General features: G+C 54.1%; 6 protein-coding genes across 6 annotated transcripts; 2 read left to right on the top strand and 4 right to left on the bottom strand.

Moving 5' to 3' along the window:
* Positions 1–242: 242 nt before the first annotated feature.
* On the bottom strand, positions 243–2,529 carry PG998_009676 (uncharacterized protein; the record flags this gene model as incomplete). Its single annotated transcript, XM_066876492.1, has 2 exons — positions 243–1,939; positions 1,998–2,529. The coding sequence occupies 2 exons, from the start codon at positions 2,527–2,529 to the stop codon at positions 243–245; spliced, it is 2,229 nt and encodes a 742-aa protein (XP_066728648.1).
* Positions 2,530–2,925: 396 nt separating this feature from the next.
* PG998_009675 (mitochondrial 54S ribosomal protein mL61) lies at positions 2,926–3,773 on the top strand (the record flags this gene model as incomplete). The annotated part of the gene is made up of 3 exons (XM_066876491.1): positions 2,926–2,964; positions 3,098–3,204; positions 3,281–3,773. 3 exons carry the CDS (start codon positions 2,926–2,928, stop codon positions 3,771–3,773), a joined length of 639 nt encoding a protein of 212 aa, XP_066728647.1.
* A 671-nt stretch (positions 3,774–4,444) lies between these two features.
* Positions 4,445–8,297, bottom strand: PG998_009674 (c2 domain protein; the record flags this gene model as incomplete). The annotated part of the gene is made up of 4 exons (XM_066876490.1): positions 4,445–5,764; positions 5,813–7,044; positions 7,097–7,958; positions 8,028–8,297. 4 exons carry the CDS (start codon positions 8,295–8,297, stop codon positions 4,445–4,447), a joined length of 3,684 nt encoding a protein of 1,227 aa, XP_066728646.1.
* A 1,383-nt stretch (positions 8,298–9,680) lies between these two features.
* PG998_009673 (uncharacterized protein) lies at positions 9,681–11,083 on the bottom strand (the record flags this gene model as incomplete). The annotated part of the gene is made up of 2 exons (XM_066876489.1): positions 9,681–10,170; positions 10,308–11,083. 2 exons carry the CDS (start codon positions 11,081–11,083, stop codon positions 9,681–9,683), a joined length of 1,266 nt encoding a protein of 421 aa, XP_066728645.1.
* Positions 11,084–13,252: 2,169 nt separating this feature from the next.
* PG998_009672 (uncharacterized protein) lies at positions 13,253–15,279 on the top strand (the record flags this gene model as incomplete). Its single annotated transcript, XM_066876488.1, has 3 exons — positions 13,253–13,339; positions 13,425–14,171; positions 14,230–15,279. 3 exons carry the CDS (start codon positions 13,253–13,255, stop codon positions 15,277–15,279), a joined length of 1,884 nt encoding a protein of 627 aa, XP_066728644.1.
* An 808-nt stretch (positions 15,280–16,087) lies between these two features.
* PG998_009671 (uncharacterized protein) lies at positions 16,088–17,641 on the bottom strand (the record flags this gene model as incomplete). The annotated part of the gene is made up of 2 exons (XM_066876487.1): positions 17,472–17,641; positions 16,088–17,406 (listed from the first exon to the last, which is right to left on the bottom strand). The coding sequence occupies exons 1-2, from the start codon at positions 17,536–17,538 to the stop codon at positions 16,088–16,090; spliced, it is 1,386 nt and encodes a 461-aa protein (XP_066728643.1). The 5' UTR covers positions 17,539–17,641.
* Positions 17,642–19,661: the final 2,020 nt, after the last annotated feature.

The following is a 19,661-nucleotide window of genomic DNA, read 5'->3' as shown; positions in this document are numbered from 1 at the left end:
CCCCCGCCGTTCTTTTTTTGCCCCGCGTCATTGCTCGTTCGGCTTTAGCTTTTAGGGACTTGGCAAGGGTCCTCCTGCCAGTTTGGACGATCCGATCGGCAGGAGCTAATCACCAAGTGCCAAGCTTAACCTTCTTCTTGAACATTGAACCGTCCAACAATTCTGTTTTTCGTCCTTTCTTTTTGCATATCAAGTCATTACTATCATTGCTTTGTACGTGAGCTGCGAATACATGAACCGTATCAGCCCGTTTGGCCTCGTCTTATGCTCTTCTCCAGTTTCTTTTGCCCCTTCATGCTCTTGCGAGGTCTCTTCCTCTTATGAGCAGCCGTGACCAGGGGTTTGTTCAGCAACCATCCGTTCAAGGGTTTGCGACAGCCAATGAACTTGCCCTCGGGGCTATAGACATCAACAATGGGCCAGTTTGGCTCTTCATCCGCCTTGATTGGTACTGCTGCTACACGAGGTGGCACGTAGCTCTTCTTCCTCTTGCTCGGATCCTCGGCTATCGATTCCAGCCTTTCCATGGCCGACAGCGCCTTCGTAGCTTGCGGCTTTGCTTCTGCTTCTGCTGAAGACGACTCGGTGCGCGACACGTCCTCTTCCACCGGCGCTGGCCTGCTGTAGAGATCTTTCGTTCGCACTTGCGCCACCATCTCGACCCAGCCGACACCTTCGATGAGAATGTCTGTCGCCAGGACACGGTAGGGTAGACGGTCCACCTTCAAACCCACGGCATCTCTCCGCGTGATAGGGCCAGCCCGTTCCTTAGTCACGTCCCACTTGAGCGGGTACGAGCCTGCCAGCTTAATCGTTTCGCCAGTACCAGGCACGGTGATGGTATCAACATTTAGCTCACTGACTTGCCGCTGAAGCTCGTCGGCTTTTTCTGTGGCTGTCAAGTGTGGTTGGATGGGCGTGAAGGCGTAGGACAGCACAATCGGCCCAGGAACCCGAGGCGTGATTCGAATAAGCCCGCCCAGCAGAATCGACTTGCCCTGCTTGACGACCATTTGCTCCGGTACAATGCGGGACTTCATGATGAGCAACGAGTGATGTTCCGGCTGGACATATTTCTCGAGCCCTGTCCTTTCCACGCCGGGTAAATCGATGAGCTCTCCGCGCCCATTCCCAAACGGGACACGGATTGGTGATGCTGTAGTTCCTGGAAGATCCGAAACCAAGGGCATGGCCGGGTACTGGCTCTCGGGTGCAGCCGGAGGAAGGAGGGAAAGCTCGTCCATGCCCTCGTCCTCCATTTTGGTGCCCAATTCTGACACCGGATCCTCGGAACTTGCTGTCTCTGCAGTAGTTGAGCCTGTTCTGGTGACCTCCTTCCCATACATGTCGATGGAGATCTGGTGGTGACTTGGGTCCCAATCCATCCGCCCCTTGGGAAAGACAGCTTCAAATAACTGACTCTTGCCGACGTTGACCTTGCCAACCATCCATCCAGCGCCACCCCGCTTCCAGATATCTTCTTTGAGCTCCTTGGTCCACCAGCTCCTTCTGGCGCTAACACAGCGGATATTGCCCAGACGCAGCTCTCTACCCGCCCTTCCTAAAGCATCCCGCAGTACTTCTCTGAGGTACGGCACCAGCCTGTCGACCTGAGGCTTGGTGGGTCCAAGAAGGTCTGATCTAGTGATGATGAAACTCATCTCCGTCTTCTGGTTGTGGAAGAACTTGCCATTCTTGGCACGTCGATTCTTTGTCCGCAATGGCATGAGATCCAGGAGTTGATGAATCTGAGGTAGGATAGACATGGGGAAGTCGGCGGCGTCAAGGACGTGATATACATGATTATACTTATACGGCGACTCAGCAAGCGTATCTCGGATCGAGTCCATGGTAGGGTGGAAAATGGAGTTTCCAGTTTGGTGATGCATAAGATTATGACAGCGATCGCACAGCGGTACTTTCAGGGGCCTCTCTTGAGCTACGATCAAAGATGTCAACCACAAGTCCAGACAGCCATTTAAGGGGTGGTATCATACGTTCAACTTCTGGCTGGGCTGCTAAAGTAGGAGCAATGTCCTCGACGTCCAAGCCAAGCTTTTCTATCTCGGCTTCGTCAAACCGTTGGAGTACATCTTGATATACCCCTTCCTCCTCGCGGTCCTTTATAGCCCGCTTACTCCTAGACTTTTCCAGGCCCAAGTACCAGCGGACAGCCTTCCTACCTACATCATAGTACCCAGGCTGGTCCGATGCGAAAGTTTGCGACAACGCGCCGCATCCTGTGCACTGGACAGGAAGACTCCGCGTAGGCACAGGATCAGGCTCGGACGCTTCTAACGGCTCTGCCAAGGCACTATCGGTAGGCTCAGCTGCTTGGGTCTGCAGGCATCGCCGCGGGGTGTTCCAGCATGGAGGTCGAGACGGGAAGGTTGCACGGGGTCGGGACAGATTATGATGGTGTCGGTTGCCAAAAGCCGGGCAAAGAAATACAGGTATCTGGAGGGAGCTGGATCGCTCAGCGGTCCTCAAAGAACTCCCGAGCCATTTGGTAGTTATGGCACGGTGCATCTTTAGCGATACTCGACTGGAGGTAGGGTATCTACGAAGATGATGTCAAACCCATCCCTCTAAGAAAATGCGAAAATGCGAAAATGCGAAGCGAAGCGGCCAAAATTTCCGGGCGCAATCAAGTGTTATCGGCAGTGATAAGAGCTAACAGGGAGGGACAGGGAGGAACAGGGAGGGGCGGCCCGCCAATCCCAGCAGCCCAGAGCTGCTTCCAGCGCTAAATCCCCTAGAAAAGACACAAGAACAGCCGCTGCAGGATCAATCTTCGGGCCGTACTCAATTGCGGGAGCCGCTTGGGAAATTTATCGATTTGCGACTGTACATCACATCATCCACCCCCATGCGACAGGGACACAGCTACAGACACGAGAGCAGCATTGCTCCAACTCAGTCAAGATGGTGAACCCGGGAAAGCGCATGAACTTATTAAAGACTGTAAGTTGCCACTGCCATCGCAGTCTGAGACGACAGAAACAGCGTGCTAACCCTTCTCTGCAGAAGGTAAATTTGACCCGAAAGAATAGACCGCTCAGCCCACCAACGGAGGCGATATTGACGCCGACTGCAGCTCTTCAACTTACGGCATGGCCCCGGCGCAGCAATCCTTCCTCCGGAGATCTCCAGATTGCATATGGACTTCGCTTTAAGGTGGAATGATGGACACATGGGACCCAGGTAGGACTGGCCGGCCGGTTTCGGTGGTGCAGAGAAGAACGAACGAGCAGCATTCTGACGGATCGTGGGAAAACAGGAAATTCTGGAAAACATGCCTGCCACGTCTCAAATTCTGGAACCCGGCGATCCCCATGATCATCAACCGATCCCCGGACAACTCCGGCCCCGCCACCCTATCCATCTACTTCCGCAAAGCGGCGGCAGCCGCTGCTACGCCTACATCAGCCAAAGTCCACATGACGCCCCTGGCGCAGCAGGCGCACTCGAGCTCGACCAACGAGTGCCCCGCGCCGCCGCCCGAGGAGGGGGAGCGTGTCGTGACCATCGAGATGAAGCACCAGCACTCGGAAGCCATCCTGGAGGAGTTTCTGCTCAAGACGGGCGCCCAGGTGCTGCGCCCCACCCCCGACGAGGAGAACGAGATGCGCCAGGCCGAAGACCTGAGGGACCGCGCCGCCATCGACCGCTCCATCATGAAGAAGTACATCGACGACAAGCGTGCTGAGGAGAAGATGCTGGCCCGCGCCCGCGAGGAGGCTGATGCTATCCGTGCGGCCAACTCGGATTAAAGCAAAGAAAGTAGCGTAAAAATCAATAAAAACCAGCAACCTACGAGGGGGGAGTGGTTGATCAGGATTTCGGTCGTCCCGAATGCGTCTTGGTTGTACAAAGCGAAACGACAGCCGCAGTAACCACAGACTTGGGGGCAGGCACTGCTACTACCTGCAATGTACGACAAAGTGTAGAATATTGCATATATATTGTGCGTGAACCGAGCAAAAAGAACGGCGGATCAGCACATTGTGTGCAAAATGACAACAAAAATGCCATTATCAAAAAGTACAGCTATATATATAACCTAACGACGAAGAACAATATGCAACTATTCAGATGGTCAGGGCAGATTCGTAGCTGAGATGTTCGTGAATCCGTATAGAGACGAAACGATCAATCAGAGTACTTCAAATTAGTTGAACCCTGTGTTTAGTTATTCGTATCTCATATTGCGTTTCTTATGTCTCTCTCATCCGTATTACATATACTAGGATTACCTCAACACAAACACATTCGTCCTCTTTTCTGCCAACAAATTACCTTAGAGTAAGTAAAGTAAAGTAGAGAATAAACGATTCTGCCAGAACGAGCCCGAGGAAGAAATAAAAGTTTCGTATATCACCCGGGTATCGCTTCTCCCCCTTCTCCTCTTCTCCTCTTCCTCCTTATTTCATCAACTTCGTATTCAAACCTCCGTCTCGACATCTGGCTCGCGCCCATCCAGGGCCCCGAGCTTGGTAACGCGGCGGACGGCGTACTTGGCCTCGTCCTTGGCGAACTGAAGGTTGCGCATGGGCCTCCACTGCATGAGCCCGCGGTGCTGGCGGTGCAGGTCGCGGCTCTTGCTGCGGTAGTCCTTGTAGGCCGCAACGGGGTTCTTGCTGCTGCTACTCTTGCGACTGTGACCCGAGCTGGTCGTCTGGTTCGTCTGGTTCGTGGTCATCCGCGTCACCTCGGATCCTGCGCCGTCGACGCTGCTGCGCGACGGGTTGTACTGAGACGACGAGGTCCGGCGGTGACCCGCCTGGGCCTCGTGATCGGGACCCGCCGTCTCGGCGTCGGCGATGCCCAGGTCCGTTTCCTCGTGGCGGAGGCGGGTCGGGGATATGGGATCACCGTGACTAGAGTCATCGTCTTCGTACATGTTTGCCTCATCTTCGTCCTCCTCGTCGCCGGCCTGGCCACCCATGAACTGGCTTGGGTCTTTCCCAAAGGCACCACTCCAGTCGGTGCCGTCCTTGGCGAGCCACTTCTGCTTCTCCTCCTCAGAGGCGTTAGCCAAGACATCGCGGCCCTGGGTCAGTGAGTCGTCGTGCAGCTTCTGAATGACTGGGGGCAGCTCCTTAGACACCGCCTCCTCCCGAACACCCTCGGCGTAACAAGCCTCCCAAGTCTCGATGGTCTCACGAGAGTCATTGTCACTGACGAAACGGAGATGATCCCGGTCGGTACCGGCCTTGAACTGGCCGCGGAATCGGAGACGACCGAGCTCCTCCATCTTGATATCAGGGATGGACTTGAAGTTCTCCTCGGTGATGAAGTTCTGTGAAAAGCGCGTCCCATTGTTGCATCGGAAAATCGGGATGTCAAACTCCTGGTCTTCGCCATCGACAATCTGCGACAACCAAAGTGCTGCGTAGACATCGACATGTCGTCGGCCGCTAGAGTGGAACTCGAAGAAGATAGGCGACCGGTAGCGGTGGCGAACGGGCAGTCTAGGTCTGAGGTTCTTGTCATCACCACTGATGTTCCAGTTCATGAGACCCTCCTCGACGTTGCATTGTTCTCTCTTGACCGTTCCAGAGCTTCCACCGGTTCGAAGTCGGAGCTTAACCTTGCCCTTGTCTGTGTAGGTGGAAGTGATCTTATCCGACGTGAACTCGAAAGTGCCAACCTCCCATCCAAGCTGGGGCGGCGGCAACTTAAGCTCTACGGAACGGAACAAGAGCGAGATTCGGATACGACCAAAACCAACACCACCGTCCAGGGGATACCATCGGGTTGACTGTTAATATTAGTAAAATTCAACTAATTAGATTACGCTGCAACTTACCTGGCTAGCTGTCTGTAGCACGTCAGTGAGCTTCAAAGGCACGACACCCAAGATAGGGTCATGCTGGCGGTTCCGAGAGTCACGGACGGTGACGGTGACAATAGCAGACTTCCAGTCGCGAACGAAGCGCTCGGTACCGGCATTGAAGATGGGCTTGGAGGAGACGACCTTGGTTCGCGTCTTGTACACCAGCTCATCGTTCAAGAGAACAGTGCAGTAAGGGCTGGGTAGCTTCTTGCTGGACTCCTCCTTGATCTCGCCAGCATCTTGGGCGGGCTCGTACTCCTTGCCGCCCTTTCGCTTGCCGCCCTCAGAGCCCTTGACATTAGCAAGCTCGAGGTTGACGATTTGGTGGACAACGACGGAGAGGATGCCCGAAGGCCAGAGAGGATCTGGCGGCGTGTGGATGACAGCGTCCTCATGCGCGGTGTCGATGGCGCCCACGTCGTCCTGCAGCTCCTTCTTGTCGCGGAGCTCGGTCGGGAGGTTGTGGTCTTTACCATCCGTCCGCAGTGCTGCACGGAACTGTGTTTTGCCAAAGTAACCGACCTCCCAGTGCAACTCACCGGGCATCTCGCTGTCGGCCTTCACACCGCGCAGTTTCGAGATCTGTGTGTACATCTTGCCCGGGTGTTGAATCAACTTTTGCATCGACAGCTCGACTTTACCAACAACGTCATCAGCAGAGGACCGATCCGAATCCCAGAGCTCCATGGATAGTTGCTCGTTGGCCTTGATAAGATCGGTTGTGATCATGAGAGCGCAGCTTTCTTCAAACACGGGGTTCAGATCGTCCTGAATGACACGAGTACAGTACATAGGCTTGCCAAACTTGGAGAAGCTGACAGTCACGTACGGATCAGAGCCGCCACCCACGGAGCCACGGGCATCCTGCTTGGACAGCCCCGTTGCCTTGTGAATGCGGATGAACACTATACCCATAGCATTTGTTTCTTTTTGAATATCATCGCCTTGGAGCATCTTGCCCAGGTCGAGGGTCATGCTCTTGGGGGCGACATACATGCTACAGGCAGTCTTGACGGCCCAGTTGACGAAGTTGGAAATCACGGGCAGGTTGAGAATGTTGACTCCACGCTCGATCATGGGGACACACCCGGCTTGGACCTTGGGGACACCCATGAGAGTAAAGGTCACGGCTTTGAGAAACGGGGGTTCCGGAGTCATTTGCAGCCGTAGTCGCACAGTTCCAACCAAGCCAATAAGCTCGACCCCTACTTGTTGTCAGCAGTCATACTTTTCATGAGTCGGTTTCAGTTGACTTACAGATAGGTAGAGGGACACCGAATAATCCCTTCATACCCAAGTAGAAGATCAGTTGCATTCCCATGTTCTGAGGGTTGGTAGCATTTCCGCTAGACTTGGGCTTCGCATGATACGCAAATGAACATTCCAGGTTATAGTAGTCGCCGCCCTCCTCGTCGGCAGCGAGCTCCTGGGGGTCCTTAATCTTCTCATTATTCTTGTGCATCTCATCCTTGATATCCTTCATGTGGCCATCAGGAAGTGCGCGAAGGCTGAGGATCCGGATGGGGTTGTTTCCTTGAGAAATGTCGGCGACCTTGACGTTCTCGATGATGCCCGGGACGGAGGCTTGCATGACATCCTCGAGGGTATCCGCAACGCCCGCGAACATTTCGGGGTTGATCAGGCCCCAGACAATGCCCATCAGCGTGTTCATCCACTCGACCGACTCAGGAATCAAGTTGGCGGTAGCGAACTCGCCACGCTTCTGCTCGCTCGACCACTCGATGTCTCGGCCCTGCCTGACCAGATCCTTCATCCATAAGAAGACACCAGAGGCAATGGCCATTCCTAAGGGGATCAAGCCTAAGAGCCTGCCACCGAAGAACTTCCCGATCAAGACGATGCCGAGGAATATAGCCGCGCAAAGGATGGTTGTCCGCTGTTCAATGATGACGTACATGGGTTCGTAACTGACGCTCGGTGTTGGGTGGAACAAGATGTTTGTCTTTTCGCCATGAATCGGGACATCTGAAGTAGCGCCTGTGGCCACTGGATCCGGCGGAGCTGTGACATCCTGGGCTTCTCTATACTCTTCGCCAGACTGTGTGGCTTCTGTTTTGACAGTGGTCTCCTTGCCAAGGTTTGCGTTCGGGACAGAGAGCTGATAAAGATGTGGCGATTAGAAAAGACGTAAATCATACAAGGAGAATGCAGATGTCGTATAACTTACCATTGGGTTGTCCACAGCCGTCCTGAAATCACTTTCGACATCGGTAATCTCGATCTCCTTCCCAGTCACGGGGTCAGTGACGATACGGCCCTTGGGCTTCTTCACCTCGGGCTTGTGGTCCGTGACGCCTCCATCTGGGGCATTTTCAATTTGAGCGTCTCTTCGCCGCTTGTCGCGATCAAGGGACTGGACAAATTCTTGAATATTGGGTATGCGATTGCGACCGGAGTAGTGGCCACCCGGCTTGTGCTGCTGCTGCTCTTCATCCATGATGAGAGCTGGCTTTCGGTAGGATCCCGGCGAGAGTGATCAATCTCTAGAAATCGCGACAATCCGTGTAAGTTAAGAGCGCGAGTCAGTTTCATGACTTAGTATACAAACTGTACATACCAGTTGGCTCTACGCAATGGCAACGTCAATTAACCGATTCTTCTTTCCCGATCCAACAGGCTTAGCACAGCTAGCAAGCCCTTTCTTCCAAAGCTGTTCAGCTCTACAACCCTCATGTGGGAGAGTAGGGGTTAAAAACGGGACTCCGTCGAAGAAATTGCATATATTATGAAAGATATAAGGCAAGGAGGGGGGAGAGGAACTGGTGGTCTGTCTTTGTATATATCTCGTTGCAAAAAGGAAGGCTACGTGTAGCCTCCTGCCGTGCCAGGTTGGCGGGCTGTTGCATCATCGTCGGTCAGGCAAACGTGCACTTGTCTTTCAGCAATTTCGATGTATGACGTAGGTGTGTCTGCCGGGCTGGAAAGAAAAGCACCTGAACGAAGGCCAGGACGGTTGAGAGCTGGAGTACCAGGGGGGTTTGCGAAAACAAGCTTGCACAGTGGATCGCCTACGCCTAAAATGCCAGTAGCTGAAAAAGAACCACCCCACGTCGCTGGGAGTTCTAGGCCTCTTAGGGGTAGGGGGCCTTGAGGAGGTCGATCTGCTGATTGCTGCCACTTGTTTTGGTGCTAGGTGCTAAAAGCAGGTTTCCATGACACAACCATTTATATCACACAGGAGACAAGCAACCAGCCGCCGTCTGGCCAAGCAACCAGAAGAAAGCATATCGGCCACATACCAGATACCTGCACGCAATTGTTTTTATCAGGAAATGATATATCTGAGCTAAGCCATGTGGACCAGCCGGGGAGGAGAGGGGGCGATCAGTGTTCAGGAAGGTCGACCCCTCTCTCGCTCGCTCCCTTGTCCCACCAAAGCGATCTACGACAAGGGTCTATATTTGCGTCATTGGTGCTCTGCCATCGCGTCTCCCTTAGATTGACACTGCCATTGCATCGGTCTGGTCCGAGCGAGAGTGAGATGGCTGCCATACCCGAGGATCTAGACCGTTATATGACAGATGAACCAACTACTTGGCGCAGGTTGTGTAAGTATAGTCTGGTGTTTTATGCCCTTTTTCGTATTCGTCATCATGTTATCGTCTGGCTTCGTTATATAGAGAAAAGCAATGCATATTTCACCGAACCCATGGTATCAACTCAAAAACAACACCACCCGTACTCCGTCATTTGCCTAGCGACATGCATATAACAAAACCAATCCATGCCCCATCACCCAACACCACGCATTAGACAGGGCTCAGGAAATGCAACAGGCTAATATGTAAGTTTGCCAAATAAATCGTTTTCACTTTCAGTTTCAATTTGTGACTAAGTCGGGCGGAATTGGTGTATCCCTCCTTGATCCCGTCTCGGGGTTGATGAGGTCCACCGACCCGAGCCGCCTGTCGCCCTTCGTCGCAACAACCATGGGGTACGTAGCTGCGACCGAAACCGTCGGCGTCTTCAGGTCCATTTCCACAACACTATGCGGCGTGGTGGCTCGGCTGATCGACGAGACGCTGCTGAAGTCGTCTGACATCTCCACGTCTACTTGACGTGCCGCCGCCTCGCTCTCGGACTCCGAAGCTTCGACGCTGACCTTAACCGCAGTCAGCGGCTCAGACGAGAGGCGGTGCTTTTTGACGGGCAGTGCGATTTTAGGCGTCATCGTGACCACGCCCCCTGTTGCGGCCCTTACCGCCGCCATGGCTCCTCCCTCCTCGTCGGCACCGCCGTCCTCTCCCTCTTGACCAATGGTCCACACCCATCTGCGCTTCTTCTCCTTTCTTTTGCGCTTCTTGATTCCGCTGGGGCCGGGAGAGGAAATGGTCGGCGTCTCCGTGCCGAGCCCGGCCATCCGTCTCCGCATCTCCTCAAAGGGGCCCGGGGTTTGCCCCCGTCGCGCGTCTCATCTCCCGAATAAGCCATGGTAAGATCTAGGGACATCTCCGCATCCTCAGCGATGGGAGACGCCGAAAAGGGGGACGCCTCCTCCACAAGCAAGTCGATGTGGGACTTTGTGTACTTCTCCGTCGTGATCGTTTGTGTTAATGGGCTTTCGTAGCCCACGCGGCGAGCCGCCTTCTCTTGAAGCCGGAGTGATTGCCGTCTCGGCGAAACGGGTGTTCGCGCACTCGAGGGAGGTAGTGGGGAGTTACGTAATATGCTGTGGATTCCACGTGGGTGTGTATACGGTGCCTTCAAGCCGAGCCCGTTGAGTGCCATGGGCATTCTCCGTCGGCTCTGGTTGGGCGAGGACGGAGCCGCTTGACCCCAAGTGTCTTTTGGTGCGAAGGAAAATACCTTGGGCCCTGAAGGGTCCACGGAGCCCGCCGATAACGGCGGTGTGGCCGTCATGGCACTGGGAAAGGCAATCTCCATGGGAATGGTAGGAGACATGGGGTTGGCCGTCAGTGGTGTATCTGGATACGTTGCCGCAAACGGCGTTTGTATCCGCTGGTGAGGGTCTTTCGCATTCTCGGGTTCCGTCTGAAGTTTCAGGGCGTGGCTGAGATTTATCGCCGTCAGCGGTGTTGACTGGACCGGCGTAGATCTTTCTATCGCTGTCACATAGACATTGGACAGGGTGTTGAATGACGTCGGCGATTTCGGATCCGTTTTGGCCAAACTGCTGCCCCTCACATTCCGGGCCGTGGGCCCAGATGCGGGCTTGGTCTGGAGAGACAGCCGCGGTCTCTTGGCTGTACTGGAACTGGCCATGGTCACTTGTCCTCGCAGCGTTCGGTTTATGAATTGTGATATGAGCAGACAAGGTGTGTGTCCGGGTATGCAGATAGGTTGAATCGGCTGCGAGGTTGTTTCTCGGCCTGTGGCACCAGCAGACGAGGGCTCTTTCGGGTAACCTCCCAGCCGGCCGGAATGTACCAAATCGCAACGAAGTAAAAGTAGTAGTGAAGGCAACTTGAGCCGCAAGAGGAGGGGGGACAGCAACTATATAAAACGGGGTGTGACGGGTATCCGAATCGAGGGAACGGATGACAGCAGAATGAGGGGGTGGTAGGGTAGGATAGGGTCGGAGACTCTTGGGCCCAGGTAGGACGACGAGAACAAGCGCCTGGCAAGCAAGGGACTAATGCGTGATGCAACGTGAAAGAACACCTAGACGCGCAAAGACAGGTGGGAAAGGAAACGAAGGGAGGAGCATGATATGTTCTGTCACATCGAATATTGGGACTAAGACTCCCTGACTCCAGAATGACCGGGGCCAGGCCAGTCGCTGGTCAGCCCGGCATGCAAGCTGGGAGGCCGTCCAACCGTTTGGTTGGCTATAAAAAGCGAGCAGGGGTGTCGTAAAGGATGGTGACCGAAGGCACAAGCGCCGAGGGATCCTGGCCTATAACAACTAGCAAGCATCCCGACCCAAGTAAGCAAATCAGCAGCTTGGTAAAGTCGGCTAACCCTGGTCTGAACGCGCATACGACCTGTTGGGGCCGACCGCCTCTTTGCTGGACTTGAACCTTTCGGCGTCTATTTTGTCTGGCTTGTCTGACATCTTAGCGACCCAACAAGGAGTTCCATGTTCCCCGCACACAAGCAGAGGCGAGCGGCGCGAGTTGGACTCGTAGTAGGTAGGACGACACGGGTGGAGATGTTTGTTTGGGCCTCGTCAGCTCGTGGCTTCCTTTTCCCTTTGTCGGTCCAATCCATCCAATTGGACTAGCTCCGGAGAACCGCGTATTGGACACAGAGAAGTTCCATCTGAGTAAGGAGAGGGGAGCATGATTTGCAATATGAACATCCTCTGAGGTGCTGAATCGTCGTCAGCTTCGATTGGGGCGGACTCGGGCAATCCCAGTAATACGGATGACAGGGAGCTTGAGCCACAGACCTGACGACTAGCCGCACGACTAATGGCAAACAAACCTCGGAGCCGCAGCGAAATAGGAAGGAATACGCAAGAAAGAGTTGAGTCGATACACGGGACACCAGGTCCAGCATGCTGTGTGCGAAGCCATGGCCTTTCCGCTAGGGAGCCACCCTTCCACCCTAAAGACGAAGAACACGAAGAGTGTCTCAAGTGCCCGAGCCCCGATTTACTGAGTCGTCGTGGGTCAAGCGGATCAATGTAAAACGTGTAGTATGTAGTAATATATCACACGAGTCGAACTTGAGCTCCATCTATTTCTGGATTCTATTGTTTGGGCGTCTGGGTGTCTTACTCGGGTTGTGGCGCAAAAACGACCAACTTTTCGGACTTGTCGGGCTTTGGACTGAGGGTTGCTATTTTGGTGAATGCCTACCGACCTCACACGCATTCATACCGACATTTCGAAAAGACCTGTGTACACGTACATGACCCGAGCTTGTTGGCCCGAATCAGCCGGCCGCCGACTTTGTCAGTCTGCGATCAGCGATAAAAGTAGACACGGGATCGCCCGATCCATCGTTTTGAATCAGATATAAATATAGTGTGTTGGCGGCATTACTTACTATGTTGTCCCGATGGGCAACGTCATCGGTCGGAGGCCACGAGGGGAGAACGACAAAGCCAAACAGCAGACGATTGCACAAATAAGGGTGCCTGCGTGTAAGTCTATGTATTTGACAATTCTGTACTCAAACTGGTCGACTATCCAGAGCGACTTCCTCTTATTCCCTTGGCCCCGGCTGCCTGTAATAGATCACCCGCACGGACCGTTGTTTATTTTTGGCCCCTAAGCTCCAAGCTCTAAGCACTCTAATCTCTAATCCGGACTCCCTGCTCCGTGTCTGAATGGAGTCATTCACAGCCTTGATATTTGGTGTTTGCGTATGCTCGCGCCACAGCTCGGTGTAACACAAGCTGTCGTCGCCTAGACCACCACTGACCGCCCCGGTTTCCATGGCTGATCAAAGAGCAATCTTCATTACGGCCGGGCGTGGCGCAAGATGACCACCCCGCTATTGATGAGACAATCCTCCCGGACTTTCACCAGAATCCCCGCGCCCCAGGATGACAGAATTATATTGCACTTCGTAAGCTAGTCTAAACCTGCCCCGCGCTTAGGAGAGATCCGTCCGATCTGTCGTCTTCCATGCCTAATCCGGATGTCATTGCCAGGACTACGATTGCTTCTACGCAAGTGTTTTCGAAAATGAGGAGCCGGCACTAAGAGCACGGCCTCTGGGCGTCAAGCAGAAGAGCATACTGGCCACTTGTAACTATGTCGCCCGCGCGAAAGGAGTCAAGAAGCTGATGCTGATCTCCGAGGCGGAGAAGATCTGCCCCGAGCTGGTGCTGCGCAACGGCGAGAACCTCACCCGCTTTCGCGACGTATCCAAGAGGCTCTGGTCCTTCCTGCGCTCGCACTCTTGGAACCGGAAGGTCGAGCGGCTGGGTTTGGACGAGGTGTTCCTGGATGTTACCGACATCATCGAGTACAATGTTCAGCTGCTGAATCCTCACGCCCTGGCGCGCTCCTTCTTCCAGCTTTCGGAGCAAGACCCCGAGAAGGGATTTGCCTTCGACGCAAGTGCCTTCTTTGGCTGCACCATACCTGCTGCCGCAAAATGCCCTGATGACGGTCAAAATTATGATGGTCCTACGCTCGCGAATCCGTCGTATACACGCTTACTAGTCGCTTCTCACCTGGCGGCCTATCTACGACATAAGCTGGAGGAGGATTTCGGGTATACCTCCACCTGCGGAGTATCTACCAACAAGGTGCTGGCGAAACTAGCCGGCACCAAAAATAAACCCAAGAACCAGACGACCCTGCTCAATCTCCACGATGGGGATGCCCAGTCGTTTATGGACGAATGGCCAATCCGCAAGATCCCGGGCATGGGATTCAAAGCCTCGCAGCTGGTGGAGAGCCACATCCTGCAGCGGCCCAGCGAAGCCCTCCCCTCACGACCACGACCAGTCAGTGAAGATCACTGCGCGCGAGGTTCTTTCGCACCCAGATATTTCCCCCGGCCTGCTCGAGAGGATCCTCGGTGGAGCCGGGACGGAGCGTGGCATCGGTGAAAAGGTGTGGAATATGCTGCACGGCGTCGATCTCACCGACGTCAAAGAGACGAGTGACATTCCCACGCAGATCGGCATCGAAGACACGTACGTGGCCAAGACACTGAATACACAGACAGAGTTGATGCGGGAATTGCGTTTGTTATCCCGCTCCTTGATCCAACGGATGCGCGTGGACCTCGTGGTGGCGGATGGCGATGGTAATAGTCAACCATTGATAGGTGAGACTACTTCCAGGACGACAGAAATGGCCCAGAAGTGGCTCGCGTACCCCAAGACTCTACGCTTGTCGACCCGCGTGAAATCCAAACCGAGCGTTGTCGTGGGCAGCAAGAACCAGCAGGCGCCACCACCGCGCGACACCTACTACAATCGTAGTTCGCGAAGCTCTCCGTTGCCCACGTTCGTGTTCGGTCTCAAGGACGGCATTGACTACATAGCCGAACGACTTGTCAACGAGGCCGTACTGCCGCTATTTCGACGTCTTCATAACGAACGCCAGAACTGGAACTTAACCCTGGTCAATATATGTGTGACAAACATGGTGCCTACAGGTAACGAAGACGGGAGCATTGGCGGTGGCCGGGATATCTCCAAGATGTTCAGGACACAAGATGCTAAGCTAAAGGAGTTCACGGCATACAACAATGATGACTTGCCAGACCCACCTGTTCTCCCTGCCAAGCCAAGACCTTCAAGCGACAACATTACTACTGCTGCTGCCGAGGTAACTCAAGTGCCAACGGAAAGCACACAGAGCGTGTTAGTTACTGACGACGCTGACCACGACCACCCGGCGGAAGGAGATACGGGGGGTATGGTGATGGTCTGGGATGAGGACAGCGATGATGGTGGCGAATCCCGCAGATGTCCTGAATGCGGTCAGCGCATTCCAGAGTTTGCAATGAGTGCACATATACGGTTCCACACCTTAGGCAGCGACTAGTTAGATGGAAATACACAACGAAATGCAAAACGAGAAAAGAGGCCCCGTGCATCACAGGGATTGTTGGGTTGTATATGCCAAGTTAGGCTATATACATGTAGTCTTTGCTTTTGACTGATCAAGCAGGTTCCAGCACTCACTCCCTCCATTTCAGTCCAACCCTCCAATGTTCCAAAGGCAATGCCATCGCGAGCTGCCTGGGCTCTTCCTCTTCCTCTGCCTCTTCCACATAATTGGGGGGATATCTTAAAACATCAAGTGTCAAATGACAAAATAAAACCAGAACCACCACCAGAGGCCTTTCCAAAACCACACGCAGGACACGAGGGCATTTCTTTATTAGTGTAAGTGGCATGTATTGCTGCATACGCAGCACCACGAAACGACAACAATACAACGCAGTTCAAGGTGGGGGGGGAGGGGAGGGGGTATGGGACATGTGCTCTCTAATCCCTCGGCGGTGTATCTTTTTTCATTCTCACCCGTTCATCGAATTGCAAGTCAGAAATCATCGCTGGTAGGGAGGGTAGAGTGGTCTCATACTACATGCCCCCTTTCCTGAAAAACAAAGGTATCAGAAACAAAAGCAGGAAGGCGCCGCCATATCCCCGAGGGGCAAGAAAATTGGACACAGCCACCCCTATAATTCGATATGCTCCGGGTGACGCCTAGTCCCATGTCTCAAATCCAGCCTGGCAAACTCCTATACCTGGGTTTAGTTCCCACTCAAGCTTTTCCTCTTTCCGTCCTCGTTCATCGTAAGTGAAATATAGGCGCATATCATCATGATGTACAGATGCTCCGCTTGCTAGCTAGACAACAGCTCATTCTCCTTCAACATGTTGTCGAGCCATTCTCCTGCTAGCTGTAGCATCGAACTCTTGCTATAACCGCCATTTCTCAGATTCGGAACGATTTCTTGAAGATCGTCAAAGCCCTCTTTTATCAGTGTACGTCGTTTTTGTTCGCTTCTGATATGATTGCTTCGTTTTTGCTCTTCAGACAGGTTTTCGCGTGGAGGCTTTGCGCCATTGGCGTTGGACTTCCGCCGCTTGCCAGGAGTGTCATCCACCAAAGACATGTCCTCCGCCTTGCCGAGATCGAGCTTTGATTTCCTCTTCCTCGCTGCTGCCGCCTTTGCTGGAGCAGTGGTTGAGTCGTCCACGTCGTCGTCGGGGGTGGCGTCCTCGTTTGCTTTGCTCTTCCGCCGTTTCCGGGGCAGCACCTCAGGATCTTTTCTTCCAACGCCGTTCATATGGCCATTGCGCATGCCATCAGCACTTGATTCTCCATTTACTGCTGGACTTGAAGGACGCGTATTGGACGTGCTGTTGCTAAGTTGTAGGCACTCGATGTATTTGATGCGCTCGTTCTCGAGTGCCGGAGCAGTCTCTCTTTCCGATGCCGGTATAAAAGAGTGCCCCCTACCGAAACTGGTATCTGAGCCCCATTGCACGTCCTCCGGTATTTGAACAGCTCTTTGGTTGCTGTGGACATGCGGGCTAGCAAACGTCATGTCAGAAAACATATGATCGCCACCACGCGGCTCTGGCATATGTCCCACTGTCGTTGGTATAGGAACCGTGTGCATTGGGCCAGACCGCTCAGGGTGGAAATGACTCCGATGTTGGAGGCTCGGCGGAGGAGGTCCCATGGGTTGTGAGAGGATGTGGCCGTGATTGATGCTGCTCGGCCGCCCGGGGTGGCCGTTGTGGAGAGCAGTTAGGACAGCGGCAGCGTCGGCAGGTGTGCCGTGGTCAAGCGGCGAGTGTAGCGGCGGGTGCGGTGCGTGCCGTTGGGGTGGTGGCGGCGGCGGCGCCATCAAACTCGAGGATGCAAAATGGAAAACATCATGAAAGTCGTCGGGGTCTGTGAACTCTATAGACATGGAAGGTTGAGCCGGCTGGTGTCCATACGACGTGGCAGAGCCCATGAACTGTGGCGGCAGATCATGCCATGAGTCACTGAAAGTAAGGCCTTCTCCGAACGCTATACCACCGTACTGATTGGACTGGATTTGGTCGAAGAAAGTGTGCAACGCGCGATCATCCTCATAGGATAGGAGTGGCTCTCCAGGCGCAGGTTCGGGAGGTTGAAGGAAGAGATTATCATCGGTTGTAAACGAGTCTGAACGATGTTAGTACGCCAACGTCCACTTCCAGCAATAACATGTTTGCGAGTACATCACATACATCCAAACGGCCCTGCGCCGTCAGGCGGCTGCGACGAACCCATCCTGGGACGCTGTATTGCTAGCATGGGTGCTTCTTCTCGGCGTAAAGGTCGAAAAGGACTTGTCGTGCAAGCGGCAGGGACTCGAGAGCGGTCGGTGGTCGCCTGGTCGTGGTAGATTCAGCTGCGGGTCGAGAATTTACCAGTCATCGGGTCTGGCGAAGGGGGCGCGTTAAGGGCAACGGCGGACTAGAGCAGGAAGGCCGTGGACTGCAAGGATCCCCGGTGGTGACCAGTGTTACCAGATCCTGCGCAGCGGTTGTTTGGCAAGGTGCGATGTAGTCGAAGTTTGAGCGCGGAGTGGTGGGCGAGAATGGCATGTGCTCGTGCGTACGCTCGCCCCGTGGCAGTGGTTTAGGTGCTACCTCGCAAAAGTATGTCTCGCGTGGGAAGGGCGGCGGCGGACGCGCAGGACCGACACGGAGGAGTGAAGAGAGAGTCGTGTCGACTTCGCTTGAAGTGGCTATTGCGGCCGTTTGCTCAGAATCGGGACAGGAACAGTAGAGGACGTAAGAGGTTGCTGCACATTGCTGTACCAAACATGGTCATGACCGTAGCATACTATTCGAAGTCGAGGCCCGTGGTATGCGCTCCGGGCAAGGCGATGATCAAGCCAGAACAGAGCGGAATTGCCCAGGTAGGTATGGGGTCTAAGAAGTTGGGGATTCGGAGGAAGCAGGATGTTGCCTTGCCCTATTGGGCGGATGGAGTAGGTGGTTGGAAGGTGTGTGGGCGAGGGAGAAGCAGCAGGTAATCAAAAGCATGTATGCTAGGTAGTAGTGGTAGTAGTGGTAGTATAGAGAGGCCAGCCGTATCATGACATGCAGCAGCAACAACGGGCGGCAGTGATCCCACCCCCGGCGCAAGTCATGGTATATTCGCAGTAAAGGGTGCGGTGCGGCAGACCGGGTCTCGAGAAATCTATGTATATCAGGGTACTTGGGAGGGTGAACCGAACGGCATGGAGAGCACGGGATGTTGGCTGAGAAGGGGAAAAAACACAAAGCGACCCTCTCCAGTTCTTGCAGATCCAAAGTCCAAAGGGAACGAACGAAATGCTCCTCCGGGCGCTCGAGGTCATTCGCTGGAGAAAACCGAAAAGACCCCTGCTACTCCGCGCTGGCGCACTTGCCTTGCAGCTCAACAATCAAGCTACAGCCCATTGGGCCGTGGAACTCTTTTCTTTCCTACCTTGTTAGGACTAGTGTGTGTGTGTGAGAGAGAGAGAGAGACAGAGCTGCTAGCCCTGGATATTTGATCGAGTCTTATTCCTCGTACTACGAGTTATGCAAGCATGATGCCTAGGCTTTGTTGGTTCACTTGAACTGCTGTTTTGGCATGGACGCGGTTCCTGATTTGAGAAAGTTTTTTCCTGGTCAAGGCTGCCAAGACGGGTGATGGCGGGTGGGTATAATGGTTATTTCTATGCCCATAAACAAGCCTGATCGTATCATGTAGGACCCGACTTCAATACTATTTTCCGCCGTGGCCTCAGCATAGGTCCCGCCCGCAGCCCGTAGCCCGTCGCCCGTAATCAACCCCCAGCGGACCGCCCAAGACTCTGGGGTCCAAAGACCTCCACCAAGCCGACTGACTGACTGCTCACGCCTTCAAGTCTTGAGAAGATAAAACTGTACGGTAGTACGCCCATATGTCAGTAATATGTAGGAGAAGATTCCTGCAGCTCCCTACATGCATGCATTACGCGAAAGCTAGTTCAGTTGAACTGTATGTACCTGAAGGGTGTCTCTTGCATAATAATAAACCACACAGATGAAATTGCAGCTTGGGCTGCTCGACGATTTGTTGGCTCACCTACTCGAAGTGGTCAAGTGTCCGACACACACTCCCCTGATAGGCCTGCCACCTTCTGCTGGTGCTGCTGCAAGAGGGACCTAGGGACCTGGAGACCTGGAGACCTGGAGACCTGGAGACCTGGAGACCTGGGAGCCAAGAGCTAGCTAGTCCAGCTGGCTGCTCGACCCACCGGATTTCACATGTCAAACCATCACGTCCTCACTCCAGGTCGTCGTCGTCAGGTGAATGTGGTGAGGGTACCTGATTGCATGGACTGCATGGGCTGCATGGGCTGCATGGGCTGCATGTAGCCATTCCATTCCATCATCCCACTAGAATGAGGCCAGCGACGC

Source organism: Apiospora kogelbergensis, assembly GCF_038363985.1.
Source record: "Apiospora kogelbergensis strain CBS 113332 chromosome Unknown utg000006l_segment0_segment0, whole genome shotgun sequence".
In the NCBI taxonomy this organism is placed as follows: domain Eukaryota; kingdom Fungi; phylum Ascomycota; class Sordariomycetes; order Amphisphaeriales; family Apiosporaceae; genus Apiospora; species Apiospora kogelbergensis.
Note: the sequence above shows the minus strand (reverse complement) of the source record. Positions and strands in the feature narration are given on the sequence as shown.